This window comes from Martes martes (assembly GCF_963455335.1).
Source record: "Martes martes genome assembly, chromosome: 12".
NCBI lineage: Eukaryota > Metazoa > Chordata > Mammalia > Carnivora > Mustelidae > Martes > Martes martes.
The window spans coordinates 27,266,844-27,283,841 of record NC_137900.1 but is presented as its reverse complement, the minus strand read 5'-3'; the positions used below and the strand labels follow the sequence as shown (position 1 = coordinate 27,283,841).

The 16,998-nt window shown below is 38.9% G+C and overlaps 1 protein-coding gene across 5 annotated transcripts in view; it reads left to right on the top strand.

Moving 5' to 3' along the window:
* Window positions 1-12,739, top strand: part of AGTPBP1 (ATP/GTP binding carboxypeptidase 1) — a 153,034-nt gene extending 140,295 nt beyond the window's left edge. For 3 of the 5 annotated variants that reach the window (XM_080819315.1, XM_080819316.1, XM_080819318.1), the window contains one exon: window positions 11,894-12,739. In XM_080819315.1, coding sequence (XP_080675441.1) covers window positions 11,894-12,071 — 178 coding nt within the window. In that variant the 3' untranslated portion in view covers window positions 12,072-12,739. Of the gene's footprint in view, window positions 1-6,070; window positions 6,196-11,893 lie in introns of those variants that run through there. The other 2 variants (XR_013967697.1, XM_080819317.1) reach the window with 2 other exon arrangements.
* Window positions 12,740-16,998: the final 4,259 nt, after the last annotated feature.

Here is a 16,998-nt window from a genome sequence, read left to right as displayed (position 1 = left end):
TACATGATGACCTTCTTTTTCCTTTTTTTTTTTTTTCTTCCTGATGTAAGTGCAACTGACTCCTGCCATCTTTTGGTTTCTATTTGCATTGAATATCTTTTTCCATCACTTTGCTTTCAGTCTATGTGCGTCCTTAAAGCTGAGGTGAATCTCTTATAGGGAACATAGAGTTGGGTGTTACCATTTTTTTTCTTAAATCCATTCAGTCACTCTGTGTTTTGTGCTTGAAGAATTTAGTCCACTTACATGTAAAGTAATTATTGATAGGTATAGGCATACTGTTGCCATTTTGTTCATTGTTTTCTAGTTGTTTTGTAATTTCTTTGTTCCTTTCTTCCTTTTTTGCTTCCTTCCTTTGTGACTTGATGATTTTTTGTAGTGGTATACTTTTTTTTTTTTTTTTAACATGGCTATAAAAAATTTAATGACTTCAGGAATGGTGTAGTGGTATACTTTGATTTCTTTATCTTTTGTGTGTCTACTATAGGTTTTGTGTTGTGGTTACCATGAGGGTTACATAAAACATCTTATACTTATGATAGACTATTTTAGCCTGATAATTACTTAACTTCAAATATATACCAAAACTCCTCCTTCCCCACATTTTGTTTTTGACATCACAGTTTGCATCTTTTTTACATTGTATATCCATTAACAAATTATTGTAGTTATAGTTATTTTTAATACTTTTGTCTCTTAACTTTCATACTAGATTTATAAATGATTTTTCCACTACCATTGAAAGATTACAGTATTCTGAATGTAACTATATATTCACCTTTACCAGTGAGTTTTATGCTGTCACTTGTTTTTCTGTTATTAGCATACTTTCATTTGAGCTTGAAAAACTCTCTTAACATTTCTTTCAAGCCCAGTCCTATGGTGATGAACTCCTTCAGTTTTTTTTGTCTGGAAAATTTTTTATTTTTCCTTCAATTCTGATTGACAGCTTTGCCGGGAAAAGTATTCCTGGTTGGTTGGGAGTGTTTCTTTTAGCACTTTGTAGGTATCCTTCCACTCACTTCTAGCCAGCAAGATTTCTGCTGAAAAAAATCTGCTGGTAATCTTATGTGGGTTCTCATGTACATAACAGGTTGCTTTTCTCTTGCTACTTTAAAGATTTTCCTTGTCTTTAACTTTGACACTTTAATTATAATGTGTCTTGGTGTGGGCCTTTTTGGATTCATCATTTTGGATCTTTGTAAACCTGGATGTCTGATGTCTTTTTCTTTCCCCAGGGTAGGGAAATTTTCAGCCATTATTTCTTTGAATAAGCTTTCTGTCCCTTTATCTCTCCTTCTGGGACCTCTTAATGAATATATTGGTTTGTTAGTTGATGTCCCATAAGTCCCTTAAGTAATTTTCACTCTTCATTCTTCTTTTTGTTCCTCTTTGGATGAATCCTGCTGCCCTTTTGGAGTTCACTGATGCTTTCTTCCATTTGCTCTAGTCTGCTGCTGAAGCCTCTATTGAATTTTTCAGTTCAGTTATTATATTCTTCAGTTCTATGATTTCTACTCTTCTCTCTGTTGAAATTCTCTCTTTGTTTATGCATTGCTCCTGACTTTGTTGAAAATCTTTATTACCATTATTTTGAAATCTGTATCAGGTATATCACTTATCTGCATTCTTTGAGATCTGTTTCTAGATATTTATCTTGGTCTTTTGTTTGGAATATATTCCTCTGTTTCTTCATTTTCCATGACTCTCTGTTTTGGTTTCTGCACATTAGATGAAGTAGCCATCTCTCCCAATCTGTGGCAGAATGTTCTTGTGTAGGAGATAAACTTCATTCATTATTCTGGCTTTAGCTTCTAATTGTGTCTCAGGCTTTTGTGATTGCCCAGGCCTCTTTCTTCGTTTTTAGTGCCAGTGGTTGAGGGTGCCAGGTCATAGTAATATCCCAAAAAGGAGGATCATAGTCGTGCTTAGATGCAGGATGATTAGAAGCTGGACCTTCTAGCAGCAGCTAGAAAAGTCTGTAGTTAAGCCCTTCCAGGGAAAAACTAGGAGATGGATATTTTTGCCCCTTCCCTTTGTGCTAGCCTGACTATATGGCTATTAAGACGTGCCTCTGTGCCTAAGAACTGTTTTTTTGATAGAGTACACGGGACTCATGCATGCAAGCCCTGTTGGCTGCTAGAACCAGGCTGTCTGTAGGTCTGTCTCTTCAGCGGCAGCCACAATAGCTGAGGCGTCAGATGTAACGTGCTCTGGTTACTGGAGCACCCTGCGGGAAGAAGGCAGGATATGTATCTGCTGACTTCCCCAGTCTCTGAAGAGGATGGCAGCCCACAATTCCTGCTAAATTAGAAGTCTGGCCCTCAGGCTGCAGCTTCTAAAATATGCCAGTGAAACTTTTTAAGGGAAAGACTGGGAGACGGACAGTTTTGCCTGCTTCCTTTGTGCTGAACACACATACATACACACACACACACTATATATATATATGCATGCTCCTGCATTCCAGTTAAGACTTGGTTCTTTGTTTATTATAGCCTTGTGCATCCTGTGAACACAAGTCCTGTTGACTGTCAGAGCTAGGTGCTTTTTCTAACCAGCTTTTAATTCACCTATGCTTTCTTTAGCTGGGTCTAATCTTTTAGCTTTCTAATTCTTAATAATACTTAATTAGGGGGATTAAGGGGAAAAAACACCTGCAGGGCACTGGGAGGTGATTTAAAAAAATTTTGAGAAATGTTGCCGTGGGGCACAAGGTCCAGTAGCTATCATTCTGGAGACCCAGTTGGACTTACCTTTGAGCAGACTTTCACTTACTCTCCTGACCCTCATTTCTGTCTTTTGGCCCAAACTGAATAGCCTCTCTGATAAAAGTCTTTAGAAAGTCATCTTTCCCACTTTCTAAACTAGGGAATAACCTGAGGAAGGTGATATGAAGGTCTAACTGCTCTTTATAAAATCTTTCAATCAATTATTCTCTTTTCAATTGCACCCTGATAATCAGGTTTATCGCCCAGATTATTTTAGCTTTCCTTTGACTTTGTAATGCAAATCAGTGTTTTTCCCCATGGCTTCCCCTGTTGTAAGTACTTGAGCAAAATAGAGGTTGGTACTCAGACCCTGTTCATTTTTCATCCATCTGCTTTCATCTTCTAACATTTGTTGATGTCTCTTCTTTGCTATTATTTCCTCTTCAGTTTTCTTTTTCCTGTGGATTATCCTTTTAAAAAAATTATTCTTTTACAATCATCTTTGTTGCTCTTGAGATTCACTGTATTTACCAGAAGTTATAGAACTTCCTTTTCAGCGAAGCCTGTGGTTGAAAATTAATCAGGTTTTATATTGCCAGAGCATTCGTTGGAAATTACCATACATAAATCTTTTTAACTTTACTTAATCGTCTGTTGTATAATAAAAATTTCATCGGCTGTAACACTAAGTCTGCATTATATCTTTCCTAGGGGCATGTGTTTCTTTTAGGTCAAAGCTGGGAATATTGGTAGAGCTCATTTAAAACTTACAACTATGTAGTATTTTTGTACTTAGCGAAAGTGTTTTATTTTACCTGTCACCTGAGCTATTAAAGAGTCCTCTCAGTGAGTCTCATTTAAAGTATTTGAGAACTAATAAAACATTTAACAGTGCTGCTCATCAGGATATGGTTAGTGGGGACTACATTCAGGATATCATGTATACAGAAGAAGTACTTGAAGGTTGAATATATTTAAAACATTATAGGAAAGTGAAGTTGAAAAATGCCGAACTCTGTACAGTGTCTTATCAAAATAAAAACATATGCCTGTGTTTAAATGAAGCCTAATGACTGTCTTATAATCAGTGTTTTGACCTGTTTTCTTTCTTTTTTTTATTGAGATGAAGTTCATACAGCATAAAATCAGTCATTTTAAAGTGAACAATTAAATGATGTTTAATATGTTCACAATATTGTGCAACTACCAGCCACCTCTGTCTAGTTCCAAAACTTTTCATAGCACCCCCAAAGAAAACCCTCATACCCGTTAAATAGTCATATCCAGACCCTGACAACCACTCATCTGCTTTTTGTCTCTGTGGATTTACCTGTTCTGGATATTTCAGATAAATGGAATCATATGGTTTATGGTCTTTTATGTCTGGTTTCACTCATTTAGCTTGTTTACAAGGTTCATCTGTGGTGTAGCATGTATCGGCAATTAATTCGTATTTGTGCATACAGCATGGACATTAGAAAATTTGGTGAGAAATTGTTCTTAATGCAACTAATAAAACAAATAGGACTTAAGCTGGAGAAAACCTTTAAAATATGCTTAGCATTTGTTCTATTTTTTGTTAATACTTTAAAAAAATTAATCTGATGCATTTTGGTAAAGATAGAGTACTTTTCTCATCAGGTATAGAGAATGAGTACAGGCCTGTGAATGAGTTAACATCATCATGTTTCTTGGTTAAAGGCTCTGCCTCTGTTGCTAGCATTATCAGAGAGACTGGCTGGAAGTTACTGGTAAGGTAGCACAAAGATATTCATTGCTACAGACTGTTAACACTAGAATGAAATATTAGCCTCTGTATTTTCTGTACTTTCTTCATGTGAAGCTAGTGTTTATTGTAAATATGTAAGAACTTTTTCTTCTGAGAAAATTAAGTTAATATTATTAAAGAGAAAATTATTTGTGACACTGTTATAGACTAGGAAGGCAGACTGTTCAGGAGGACTGCTATCAGGGGTGAAGGCAGTGAGGCAAGGTGGAGGTTTACAGCCAGGGAGTAGGGAGGGGGCTTGGTGGATGGAAAATTACTAAGAGGCCCTTAACTCACGTGTAAGAGAGATTCTGGCTAAACCTACTTGATGGAGTTTTTGCTAAAGCAGGCCAGACTGATGAGATACAGAGAGTGAGGGATTTTGATAAAACTGACTCAGCAAGATTCTTACCACAGCTAGACTAAGCAGGGGAGCCCCTGAGGACAGAGCCCAAGGTCAGGGCCTAGTCTGTAAGAGGACTCAGAAGAACCTAATTCAAGTTTGGTCAAGGACAGAGTCTGTCAGTATAGATCGTTTGTGGTCACATGTTAATGGCAGTATTTACAGCAATGCAGTCAAACTTACTGTTATTAATGTGCTTTATTTTAAATGTACAGTTTATTGTTTAATCAAGCTGCTCCTTAAAAAATCCTTTTTAATGGCTGTGATGCACATGCTTGAGTCTGGTGTTCATTTGTTGAGTGTCATTTATTGTAACCGTGTAGAAAATTCTTACAGCTATAATTAGATTAGAATATTTTCTAGGCCCATAAATCATGCCATGTAATTGAAGATCATATTACCTCTTCTGTCCACTGGAAATCATAGTTGCTTATAACTAAAAGTGAACCATTTGTGGTTTTGTGCAAAGTCAATGAAATGCTGTTTTACCTACAAATACAGAGGAGATTAAAATCATCTGGAAAAATAAGTTGGGAACTTAATGTGAACACTTCAGGACCCCAGGCCAGATTTGATTATAATGAAAGCTTTGAGGCTTATCATAAGAGAAAGAAATGATCCTTATCATTGAGATCCAGATAAGTATGAAGTTAGTAATTGTTAATCTCTAAGACAGCGGTATAAAGAATTTGATGATTTTAGGTACTTATTAATATTTATAAGCTATATTCTCAGTAGCCTCTTGGAAGAATGAAGTTATTCCTCTTAGTGCCTGTTTGAGACGCCAAAGTAAGAATATGATATATCAGAATAAGGAAGAATACATATTGTTTCCAAGAGGATTCATTCTGTGCTCTGGCAGGCTGTGGAGTAGGCAGGTGGTCCCAGTCTGGCAAGGGGCGGAGCTAACTGGAGGTGGGTTTGCAAAACTTGTAAAACTTGTCTAGCCATGGTTCATGCGCCCCCTCTCTAAGTGGTTGCCCTCCAGAGGTCACCGTGGAAGGCCTAGGGCTTCGCCTTTCCTCAGTACCACAATACTGCCCCAGATTGTTGTTTATTTTCTGGTTTGTTTGTTTTGCTGCTTTCTGCTTTGCTTTTCAGCCTCTTGCACTGTGTATTTTAAGAATTTGTCACACGCCTCCAGGGGAGAACTGTTGGGGTCATATCTCTGCAACTCCCTTTTTTCAGGAAACGTGGCAGCTCTGAACTCCAATTTTTACCTCCAGTCCTTTGAAATTGCTGAAAGCTCTGATGACTTCTCTGCCTCTTAGCAGCTGCCCTTGCCTTGCCTTGGGTTCTTCTGGACTTTGCCCCATGCACCTTTTCTCTTGATTTTGCTTTGTATCCTTTCACTGTAATATCCATCACAGCTGTTAATGCAACTGTGTGCTGAATCCTGTACGTCTGGCTAGCGCATCACTAAACCAGGGATGGCCCTGGGACCCCAAACACGCATGCCCGTTTTGAGTTTCTGTTAAGTTTGATTATTATCTCCGAGATTTTTGTGTTCTATTGAGAACGATCAGAGACAGATGGTATTGTAACCCCTTTTCATATGTGTAAACTGAGGCTCAGAGATGAATTGACCCAAGGTCATCTGTCTGGTAATTCCCAACAAAACCAGGAATTGTGCCCAGATTGGACTCCAGAACTCCCCTGTGCTTTCATTGTATCTTGTATCTTCCAAGTGACTAAGCAAAATTACTAAAAGGGAATGGTTTCAGCTTTTGAGGGTGTCCTGTATTATTGGGAAACAACTATTTAACCTTTTTGTTGTGTACAAGGAATGTTTTTAGATCAATAGTAATATAAAGTCAGTTGGAGTTTAGTGACTGTTTTTTGAAGGCAGCTTGGTTATATTTGTGGTCCAAGAAATATCAGTAAATTAACAACTTTCTTTCCTTCCCCTCCACCATAGATGATCCTGTTAGAAATTCTGTACTCTAATTGTGTGTTAGGTATGTACCTGTGTAGGAATGTGCAAATACTTGTGTATATACACTGTGGACAATTAAGACTGACAAAATTGTTAACTTGTATTTTCTATGAATAATTTTGTTTGCTTTGATATTTAGTAGATAAAACATCTCTTATGAGCTGGGAATCAAATTGTATAAATAAAACATTCTCTGATATTTAGGCAGACAGAGCCTTTACTTTCACATGAGATCTGATAATTCGATACAAGAAAGACGTAATCAGCAAGTCACAAATTGCTGCTAATTTGGGCAATGGAGTATATTTCTGTTTGTGTATCAATTTCAGAATTTCTCCCCTAGGATATCTTTATTGTGCTGTCTGAAAACAGGTAGGTTAGTTTGAAAATTGTAGAAGAGTATGAGGTTAAGGGAGGATTTGGAGTTACAAAAGTAAGGCAGTATTTTTAGTCCTTTTGGTGTGGTGGCAGCCCATTACCTGGGCCCTTTAGGAACTGATTAACTTTTTTCTTTAACAAGGTAGGTTTTATTAATTTTATATAGCATTTTATATTTGTACAGTTTAAGAATTTACAGATGCTTTCACACTTACTACCTAATTGGAGGCAAACAACTTGTGAGGTAGTGGGGCTGACACTGTTATCTCTGCTTTTATTCTGGAGAAAAACCAGTGCTTGGAGAGAGTACATGACTTGTTCAGGGTCATGCAGCTGGCTAGTGGGAGAAGAGAGGCACAGGCCCAGAATTTCTGACTCCATGTCCAGTGTTTTGCTTCTTTCATGCTTGTGTATAAGTAACAGAGCTGAAGATCTGTGTCCAGGTGTCTCTGATGTCCAGTCAGCTCTCATGCGTGAGTAGCTGGGCATACATCAGGGGAGTTGGTGAATTTATTAGGTTCAATATTGCATATGCTTTCTAGTTAACATAGTGATAGCCAGAATACTTTCTGAATCTGAACAAGCACAATTTTTCATCTTTGGAAATCAGTTGGAATTTTAAACCTTTTCTACATCGTAGTGACACCATACAGCAGAGAATTTCAACAAATTCATCCTGTGAGAAAGCCATTGGGTGAAGGTTTTGATTTTTTTTCATGAAGCACCATGAGAAAGATTTGGTTTTGGACTAAAATGCTATTCTCTTTTAGAATGAAGTGTTTCTTATTGATTAAATCCGGAAAAGAAGGATGTTAGGGCAGCGATACAGAGGCCAGCTGTTGGGAGAATGAAGCAGAAGAGGGCAACAGGAGTAAGCTTACATGAAGAAAAGTAGGGGGACAAGGAAGTTGTGATAGGGAAAAGGTAATAGTGATAGGAAATAATTGAGTGCTGATTAGAGTTTCTTTTTGTGATCAAAATTTTGTGATTGAATTCCTTTCTACCGATGTCAAGGGATTAACTATTTTATAACTCTAGGGCAGATTATCTTAAGGTATTTCTCTTACCTGCAGGTTATTGTGAGATATAATGTATATGAAGGCCCTTCCTAAGTTGTACATTGTTCAAAACATGTTGGAATTATTAATAAAAGCAAAGCTGAATAGCTGTGGTCTTGTGCCTTACGTTTGTTTTGTTTTGTTTTTTTAACATAAAGTATAATCAGTGGGATGGGGTAATATAAAAAGCGGTGATCTTGTGGGCCCTGTGGCTTCTCATAAAGAGTTTGGCAAATATTTTTTGGGGGCCTGCAATGTGTCGAGTACTCTTAGGAGCTGATAGGAGGTACTAATGTGGGTAAGTCACAGCTCCTGACCTTAACGTGCTTCTGAGAAGATGGACCCACCTAAAGATGGTTTTACCTGCACGGGAGAAGGGATTGGACAGAATGTGCAGGGTACGAAGGGAATACAGAGAAAGGGCGCTTAGCCCGAGATGGGCTTTCATAAAGGAAGAACATCTGCGGATGAGCCTGAGCTGCAGTTTGAAGGAAATACGAGTCGGTGGGAGATAAAAGGTGGGAAGTATGTCCGAAGGAGAGGAAGCAACGTCAGTGAAGTTCTGTGATGTAAAATGCGAGGCAAGAAATAGCTCAGAGCTTGACTGGCAGGACTTGCTTGCTGAGAATTGTGGTTTTGTGACTCACTGAGTGGATGATGTTGGGACGAGGGCAAGCGGAAGCAGGCTTGCAGGGGAGTCTGGTGAGTTCCCTTGCAAACAAACAATGGGGGTATATGTGAGATAGCCATGTGAACCTGTTCGCAAGTGCTTGTGTGCACAGTGCAAGTTTAGGGGTGAAGTCAGGACTTGAAATTTGGAATTTGGAAATGACCAGAATGCAACTTAAAATATGTGAGCTTACTCAAAGCGAGCGCGCCGGGAGAGCATTTTTATAAGCACCTGTTTTTGAGGCATAGGAGGGAGGATGGAGAGCACTTCAGCAGTGAAGAGGGACAGAGGGGAATATGGCACACCAGAAGGGAGGAATGCTGGAATTTCTACCAGTTAAGGGCAAGAAACAATGGACTGGAGAGTGGCAACTGGAACACCGGCCAGAAGGCTGCTTTGAGGGGAGTGATGGGGATTGAATTCCTCTGTTCCTGCTGTCTCAGGATTCCCGCAGCTCTTTGACCCTAGGCCTACCCAGCGCTCTCCCCACTGCCACATGTGCACAGGTTAGCACGGAGGGCTGCTTTGCTGTTGCTGGATGGACTCACTGCATTTCAGCTAGATGGTACATCTTCATGAAGCTGAGGCTAGGAACGTGACCAATAGGACCTGCAGAAGCAGGCATCAAATAGCAGGGTCAGTGTGGGTTCCGGGAACAGACTTAGAGTGTGAAACCGGTCCATTGCTAGGTATCACGATGGTTGATGCGACAACATGGATGGAGTTTATGTCACAGTCAGCATTTGAAGGAGCCAAGATCAGGAATTGACAGGCTCAAAGTATTTTCTGAACATTCATTATTATGGGATTTCTTGTGCTTCTTAGACTTAACAAAAGTGCTTATCAAGTGTCTGATCCTAGCACTGCTCCAAGTCTCCTTGAAGGCTAGGAGCTTTTTTGGCTTGATCCTGGGCATTTTTATTGCTTCTGAATCATACTTCTTCTGTTTCCTTAACTTATAAGACTATTTTCTAGCCCGTAAAACTAGGTTTTTTCTTTAAACCCTTTCTCTTAGGTCATGTTGATTAATGTTCTAGTAGTCAGCTTCCCATGTAGAACTAGGTCCTCGCCCTGACCTCCGTGTAGTGGCTGGGGTTCCGGTAACCAGTTTACTTTATGCCAGTCCGTTTTCTTTGGTGGTGGTATGGGGGGTGGAGTGCAAGGGTGGGTTGGAATTCTGCAGTCCGTAGAAAAATCCTGAACGTTGCTTGCCCACCCACCACATGGATTTTGTGCTCTTCCTACCTGTCAGGAGACCCCACAAAGCTGCAGGTAACTGCGCTGCTCTGGTCCAGGAGCCTCCTTGCTGTGGAGTGAGCCTCTCCAGTCCTGGTTGGTTTCCTCAGCCCCTGTACCAGAGGAGTGCATGGCTTTTGAGGAAATCTGCCCCCTCCCTTGCATCCCCACTATCATTTCTTCTTGTTAGGACAGTCTCCAGGAAGAAAGTAAGCAAGTTTCTCCCCTCATTTCTGTCCTTCCCCCTCTTTTGCTCTAGCTGAAGCCTCCATCTGTCCTAAGAGTCTGTTCTAATAGTCCTCAATGTATGCGGTGATTCACCTGGGATACCCTGAGAATTTGAAACACCAAACTCAAGAAGGAGGAATGAATTACTGTTTTTTTAAAGAAAAAGAGAAAAATGGTCATTTTAGAAGGCAAAAATAATTTTTTCCTTTTAACCTCATTTTTTCCCTAAAGACTTAGTAGATTCATCATAAATATTTCAGTTGCATACTTGAAAGCTATGAAACTTGTGAGTGTTAGGTAGGTCATAAAGTCTCACGTAGTCCTTCAAGCCACTCAGCTGGCTTATCAGGGCTACTCCATCACAGGGCAAGCTCTGAACTTTTAAAGAAGTTTGCTGTATAAGATGAAGGGGGTTTTGCAATATATTTTTAATGAGCAAGATAAAAACAATTCTAGGGAAAAAAGATAATCTCAGTGGATGAGTTTTGCTTTCTCTTTTTAGAAAACGAGAACAGTATAATCCAGTAACTTGTCTTTCCTGCCTAGACTTGGAGATAATCTGAACTGAATTTCATATTCAGTTCAGGACTTCTTTCATTCTAGATGCCTAATGACATTTGCCTCTCTGCTCATTTTAACAGATTATTGTTCCCTTTTTATTGTCTGATTTTATAGCTTTTAATTGCATCCATGATGGGAAATCCTTTTTGGAAGCAGGTGGAATATAAAACATATATGCGTGTGAAATTAAGATAGTTTTGGTCACAAAATGGGGACATTGAAATGTTTGTGTAGGGTTTCTTTGATAATGCCATGTGTGTGCACGCATGCACGTGTGTGTGTGTGTGTGTGTGTGTGTGTGTGTAAAATCTCCCAAATGGGGAGAAATCAAGACGGAAAGGTTGTCTTTATCCCAACCTACCTAATGAAATATTCAGAAGCACTTAGTGCTTTTAAGCAAATATCTTATTCTGTGTCCCAAGGGCAAGTAATTAATCTGGATGTGGAGCATTCACTTGTTTTTCATTTTTATTCTTGACCAATGGAAACTGGGAGGAAGCGTGTATGGGCTGTTTTATGGCAAGTAATCATTGTATAGACTTAGAATAAGTGGTTTTAGTGTTTAAATATTGCACTTTCTTATAAAGGATGAATTAATAAGATAAATAAAATAAGGCTTACTGAAATGGTCTGTTTAGCCCTGCAAATTGATAAAAGTCCTACAAAAAAGCAACCAAATAGGGGAGTCTCTTGTTTTTTATAGCTATCTAATTATAGGGTATATGTTGACAACCTTGTTGTACAATTAATACTTAACATGTCACCATTTATGGTCTCAACTATTATAAATCTCTTAACTTTTTCATTTGGATAACACTTTTAAAGCTGACGCAAACTACTTGTATTATTTTGAAATCAGAGTTAACCCAGTGTGGTCAAATAACCTTGTATTAGAACCTTAGGATCTAATGAAGTCTCGTGTGCTCTATGTGCTCTGGCCACAGCCCTACCACTTACGTTTTGGATGAAGATGAGCCTCGATTCCTTGAAGAAGTGGATTACAGTGCAGAAAGTAATGACGACTTAGATACTGAATTGGCGGAAAACGCAGGGGATTATGAACCTTCTGCTCAGGAGGAAGTACTTTCTGACTCTGAATTATCAAGAACATACCTACCTTAAACCTTCTGCCATCTCTTGAAAGTGCAAAACAGAAAGGAAATAGCTTGTTTTTTCTTACACAGGAAGTTTGAGAGAAATGAGTTAATAGCTGACTCAAGAAAGACAAAAAGTAACTTGGGCCTGTTTGGTTTCAAGACAATAAATATGTTATTAATTCATGATAAAATTGGCACTTGTTTTATTTTAGATATTCAGTGCACTTGATATGGCATTGAATCATCAAATATTGGATTTACTTTTTAAAACAAAACAAAACCAAACCTGAGTATCATTGCATGAATTTTTATCTTCTTATGGTTATATCCTGCATCAGATGGATACATTTTGAAGTGTGTGAGACTATAAAATCTGAATCCCGAGTTGTTGAAAATCCCGAGTTGTTGAAAACAAATACATATGTACATGGATTTCTCTAGCTGTGACTGTGTAGGGTGAGTAGATACTGAAGATAAGACTGTGCTTCAGAATCATGTTAACTGTGGACTTGTGACTGAAATAACCCAGAGTTTGCCTTGAAAGCGTTACTTTCTCCACTTACCAAATTAAACAAATAAAAGCTATATTAAATGTTGAATTCATTTCGTCATCCTTTTTAACCAGCTTAGATTATTTGGTTTATAGAATCTTTGTGAAGATATTCTAGAAATCCAGCATCCAAACACATTGATAAAAATTTGTTTAAAAAAAAATGCTGAATTTACTAGTGTTAGGTTTTTTAGGGTATAGGTGTACCTCTCTCTGAGTGTCGTAAACAATATATTTGAATGGCTCTTTTCTCTAAAACTGTGTCTCTTGGGTGCATCTAGAGTGTATATCACAATAGTTTGTTCAGCTTGAAACATGCAGTGAGGATACGATACAGTGTTGAATGTGTATCTGTATATTAAGCATATTTAGCATTTGCTGAGTTGTGTGATGCTGACCCTGGCGTCTGAGTCTAGATGACTGCAGTGACCATAAGCCATTTTTTGTAGTGACATCTTTCCGGTTGAAGCTGCCCTGCTGCGGGAATGACTTTGTCTTCAAATAGAATAAAACTAGTTCAGCGACTTTGGATAAATGCCCTAAGAACTGAGGTTCTGTTGTAATAAAACAAATCTGAAAGAGATACCTCATTATCAGATTCTTGCCAGATTTTGGTACATTTGGTGCTTCGGTTTTGGTACATTATTCCTGATTAGAAATTTTTAATCTTTTTTTTTAAACCTATAATAATGGAAAAGAAATGATAAAATGTATGTCAGATCTTTGCATTTTCCAAATCAGTGATTTTCACTGTATCATTTGAGGCATTTTCTCCATAGTGTTGCTCATTTTTGACGTCCTAGCAGCTATGTTTAAAAACATAGTATGGGGCAGTTGACAGAGTTCTTTTTCTCTTAGTAGCCTAAGTCTTAATTAATCTCAGAAAATAGAAGACTAGATTTTGAGGATTGGCAGTCCTCTTAGTGTGTTGATTAGCTAATTTGGGAAAGATCAGGATACTTTAGCAAAGTAAAATATTATTTATTTAATAATTTATCTAATAATTCATAAAGTTATTTATTTTAATTTATATATTTCATATGGAAAATAATTGCATATTTAATTATGATTTTTTTCCAGAGAGTGGAATATGGAGCCACTATGTATGTAAATTTTTCTTGATTCTTATAAAACTAGAAATGGAAACACAATGTATCCATGTATGAGAAGCAATTACAGTTACTATAGTGTGCAGATAACTCAAAACTTCAATTTATTATGTTGACAGTGTAAAAATCCCTAGTTGTGTACTGTTATAAAATTTCGTATGGGTAACATCCATCTTTTAGTATATGTTACAAACCTGAATATGCATTTTATTAAATCATTATTCACAAGGTTGGAGAGAAAGTCTTCTATAGTTAGGAAATGATTTTTTCCTTATTAAATAGCTTTGGAAAAATAAAAATTTAAAATCCTAACTTTCTGAATTAGTGGGTAAAACTGTCACTATTAGTAACTAAAATTGCCCTACATTTTATCTCTGTGGCTATTTCTTTTCAGGATTTTCAAAGAATGCTTGAGATGCCTTCAGTGACATTACCCAGAAAAAGCAATGCGTAGCTGACAAACTGAACCTAGTGATAGAGTTTAGACTGATTAATTTGCCTTGTGTTTTGGAACTGCGAATTTCTTAAATGTGGTTTTGGTCTGATCCAGTGGTTCTCGTACTGTGTTGTGTACGTCAGAATCACCTGGAGGACTTGCTTCCCAAATCAGAGATTGCTGATCCAGTGTGGCTCTGGGCAGGGCCCCAAATGTGCATTTCTTAAAAATTCTCAGGTGGTCATGCTGTAGGAACCACGCTGGGAGAACCACTGTCCGATCTGATGTGCTCCCTCGGCCCCCAGTTTCCTAGGAGTCGCAGAACCTGTGAACTGTAGATCAGCACCAGGGATGGTTTAGATCAGACTCAGGTGTAGAATCAAGACAGTAGACACACGGAGGTCCAGCAAGGTCACCATGTTCAGGGTTTCACCCCAGGTCTGCAGGCGACTAGCCTCGTGTTCTTGCCGCAGAAGGAGGTGCTGTCCTTGGCCTTTCCCCCAAAGAGTAAGGAACGTGAAAAGCTTGAGAGCCTTTGTTTCTTGAGTCTGTGAAATTGATCCAGGAAAGGCAGAATGCAAAAAACCTGTGGTTCACATCAGCATTTCCTTTATTGCAGTCATACTATTGTTTGAAGAAAGGGTTTCGTCCCGCTTTAAGTATCCTTACTCGGTTCCTGCCACGTCTGCCAGTGGTGTGTGGTGTTCAGAGACATGGACATTTGTTTGAATTCTAATTACAAATAAGTAACCTGGAGCTGCACTTCAGATATGCACTAACAGCCATGAATATGCTACTTCAACATTTCAAATATCCAAGTGAAGATGACCATATTATTATAAGCACTAAAGTGGATAATATAATAAATGTACTGATGGAATTGTCTTTGTGCATGATCCAGAAATAAATGACATTAATGAAACCATAAATGTATCTTTATAAATCCTTTTGTTTTCCTATACGTACATTTTAGAAAAAAGATTTTATTTATTTGAGGGAACATGAGAGGGGGGACGGTCACAGGGAGAAGCAGACTCCCCGCCAAGTGGGGAGCCTGATGCAGGACTCGATCCCAGGGTCGTGACTGATGCTTAACTGGCTGAGCCACCCAGGCACCCTTCCTGTATGTACTTTAATCATTATAAAATATTAATTGAAAATCTGTGAATTCAATGAATCAGCTACATGTAAGCCCTAGGTCTCTCCATTTGGAAAAAGATGGTGAAGCGATATTTTCAGTTGAAAGACCATTCTACTTTATCCTATGGAATGTTCTTACTAACATGAAGCAAATATTTCTCCGGCTAAAGCACATTTGAATTCCTGCACAGGAAAAGGGAAACTCAGAAGAAAGTCTCATTTTCTTTATGAGAATTCCTGTTTTGAGGGTTCTGTTCCTAGAATGTCAAATTTCAGTTGTTTTCCACCGTTAATCATCTATATATAGCCTTTGTACTTACCTATACGGGGCTGACTGTTAGGGCCTTCTTTTTGAGACCCTAAGCAGTCACTTACTTAGGCCTGTCCCCACTCCTTCCAACTCATAGCCTTCCTTACACTTCAAGTCCTTTTGACCCCCTAGCACCTTCTATCAGCTCTTAGGCTTCAGAGCATGGCTGGTTATTGGGGTCATTGAACAAATTTTCCAATTTGAGGTCAATGCATAGGCAGGACTGAAATCCCAATGAATGGGCCTCCTGTGGCGGCATTTGAGGCACCGTGCAGGCCAGCCAGGGTGATGTTTTGGAGTCTGGGGCCTGGCTGACGCTGTGAGAACTGAAGTGAGCTCTGCCTGTGCGGTTGCATGCATGCGTACTCCCAAACCCCTGCAGAGCGGGGGTGGACTTGTGGTGCCCTTCGCTTCGTAAACCCAGCAGCTTGGGACACTTTGCTGCAGAGGCTCAGAAGGTTTACCTTTACAGTAACAAATGTGGGGCTGTCCCTTTCCAAGATGTCCTGATAGGATGCCAAGCAAATATGAGGTGAACAGTAACAAAAATCTGGCCGGGGGAATCATGACGCTGGTTTCCGAACATTTTTAACGTGCTCTTAAGCTCCATACAGAGCTGTGATGAAGGGCAGATGGGAAGAAATTATGGAAGGCAAGGATGCTTGTTCCTGAAAAACAAATGGAAAAAGCTCGAGTTTAATAAATACGAATAAAGTCTGCACCTTTGAAAGTAGATGGGCTTCTCTGTAGCTGTTCCTCGAGCAGAAAGTGTAATTACATTTTAAGACTGGAAACTTATCTTCATGTTCAGTGCCAAATAGTTACTAAAGTCAGGTTACGGACTCTCTTTGCAGTGTCTTGACTCTATGCTTTCTTCCATGTCATCTATATAACTGCTTTTTCTCCTGTTTTTCTCCTATTAATTCTTAGAAATGTTTGACATTTCATCTATTTTTCTTTTCAGTTGTGGGCACTTGAAACACAGTGAACAAATTGTATAATTTCATTTAAAAAGATAAATTTCAAAATCTGAGAAGATCCCTTTTAAAGGATTATAATTTGTGTTTAACATAGAGAGAGGAGTGTCTAGTGCACACCTACCTTTGTCAACGTTTATTTGTCCCTCCTAAATGGCTACAGGAGATGAAAACCTTTCAAAAACTAAACCACAATTCTCACGTATTCGGAAATCCAGATCGCTTACAGGATGGAATGGACCCAGGCATGCTTGCTTCTTGACTATTCATTCTCTCCTTTGCCCCAAACCATGTAAGACCTGTGTGTCCTGCGGTCAACACCTTTTCCTGAGGCTTCAGGAGTGGGGCACAAGAGCTGAGCCCCTCGGCACGTGCCCCCGCCCATGCAGCCCATCACAAGGATGGTCAGGCGGGCATGTGATCCACGTGA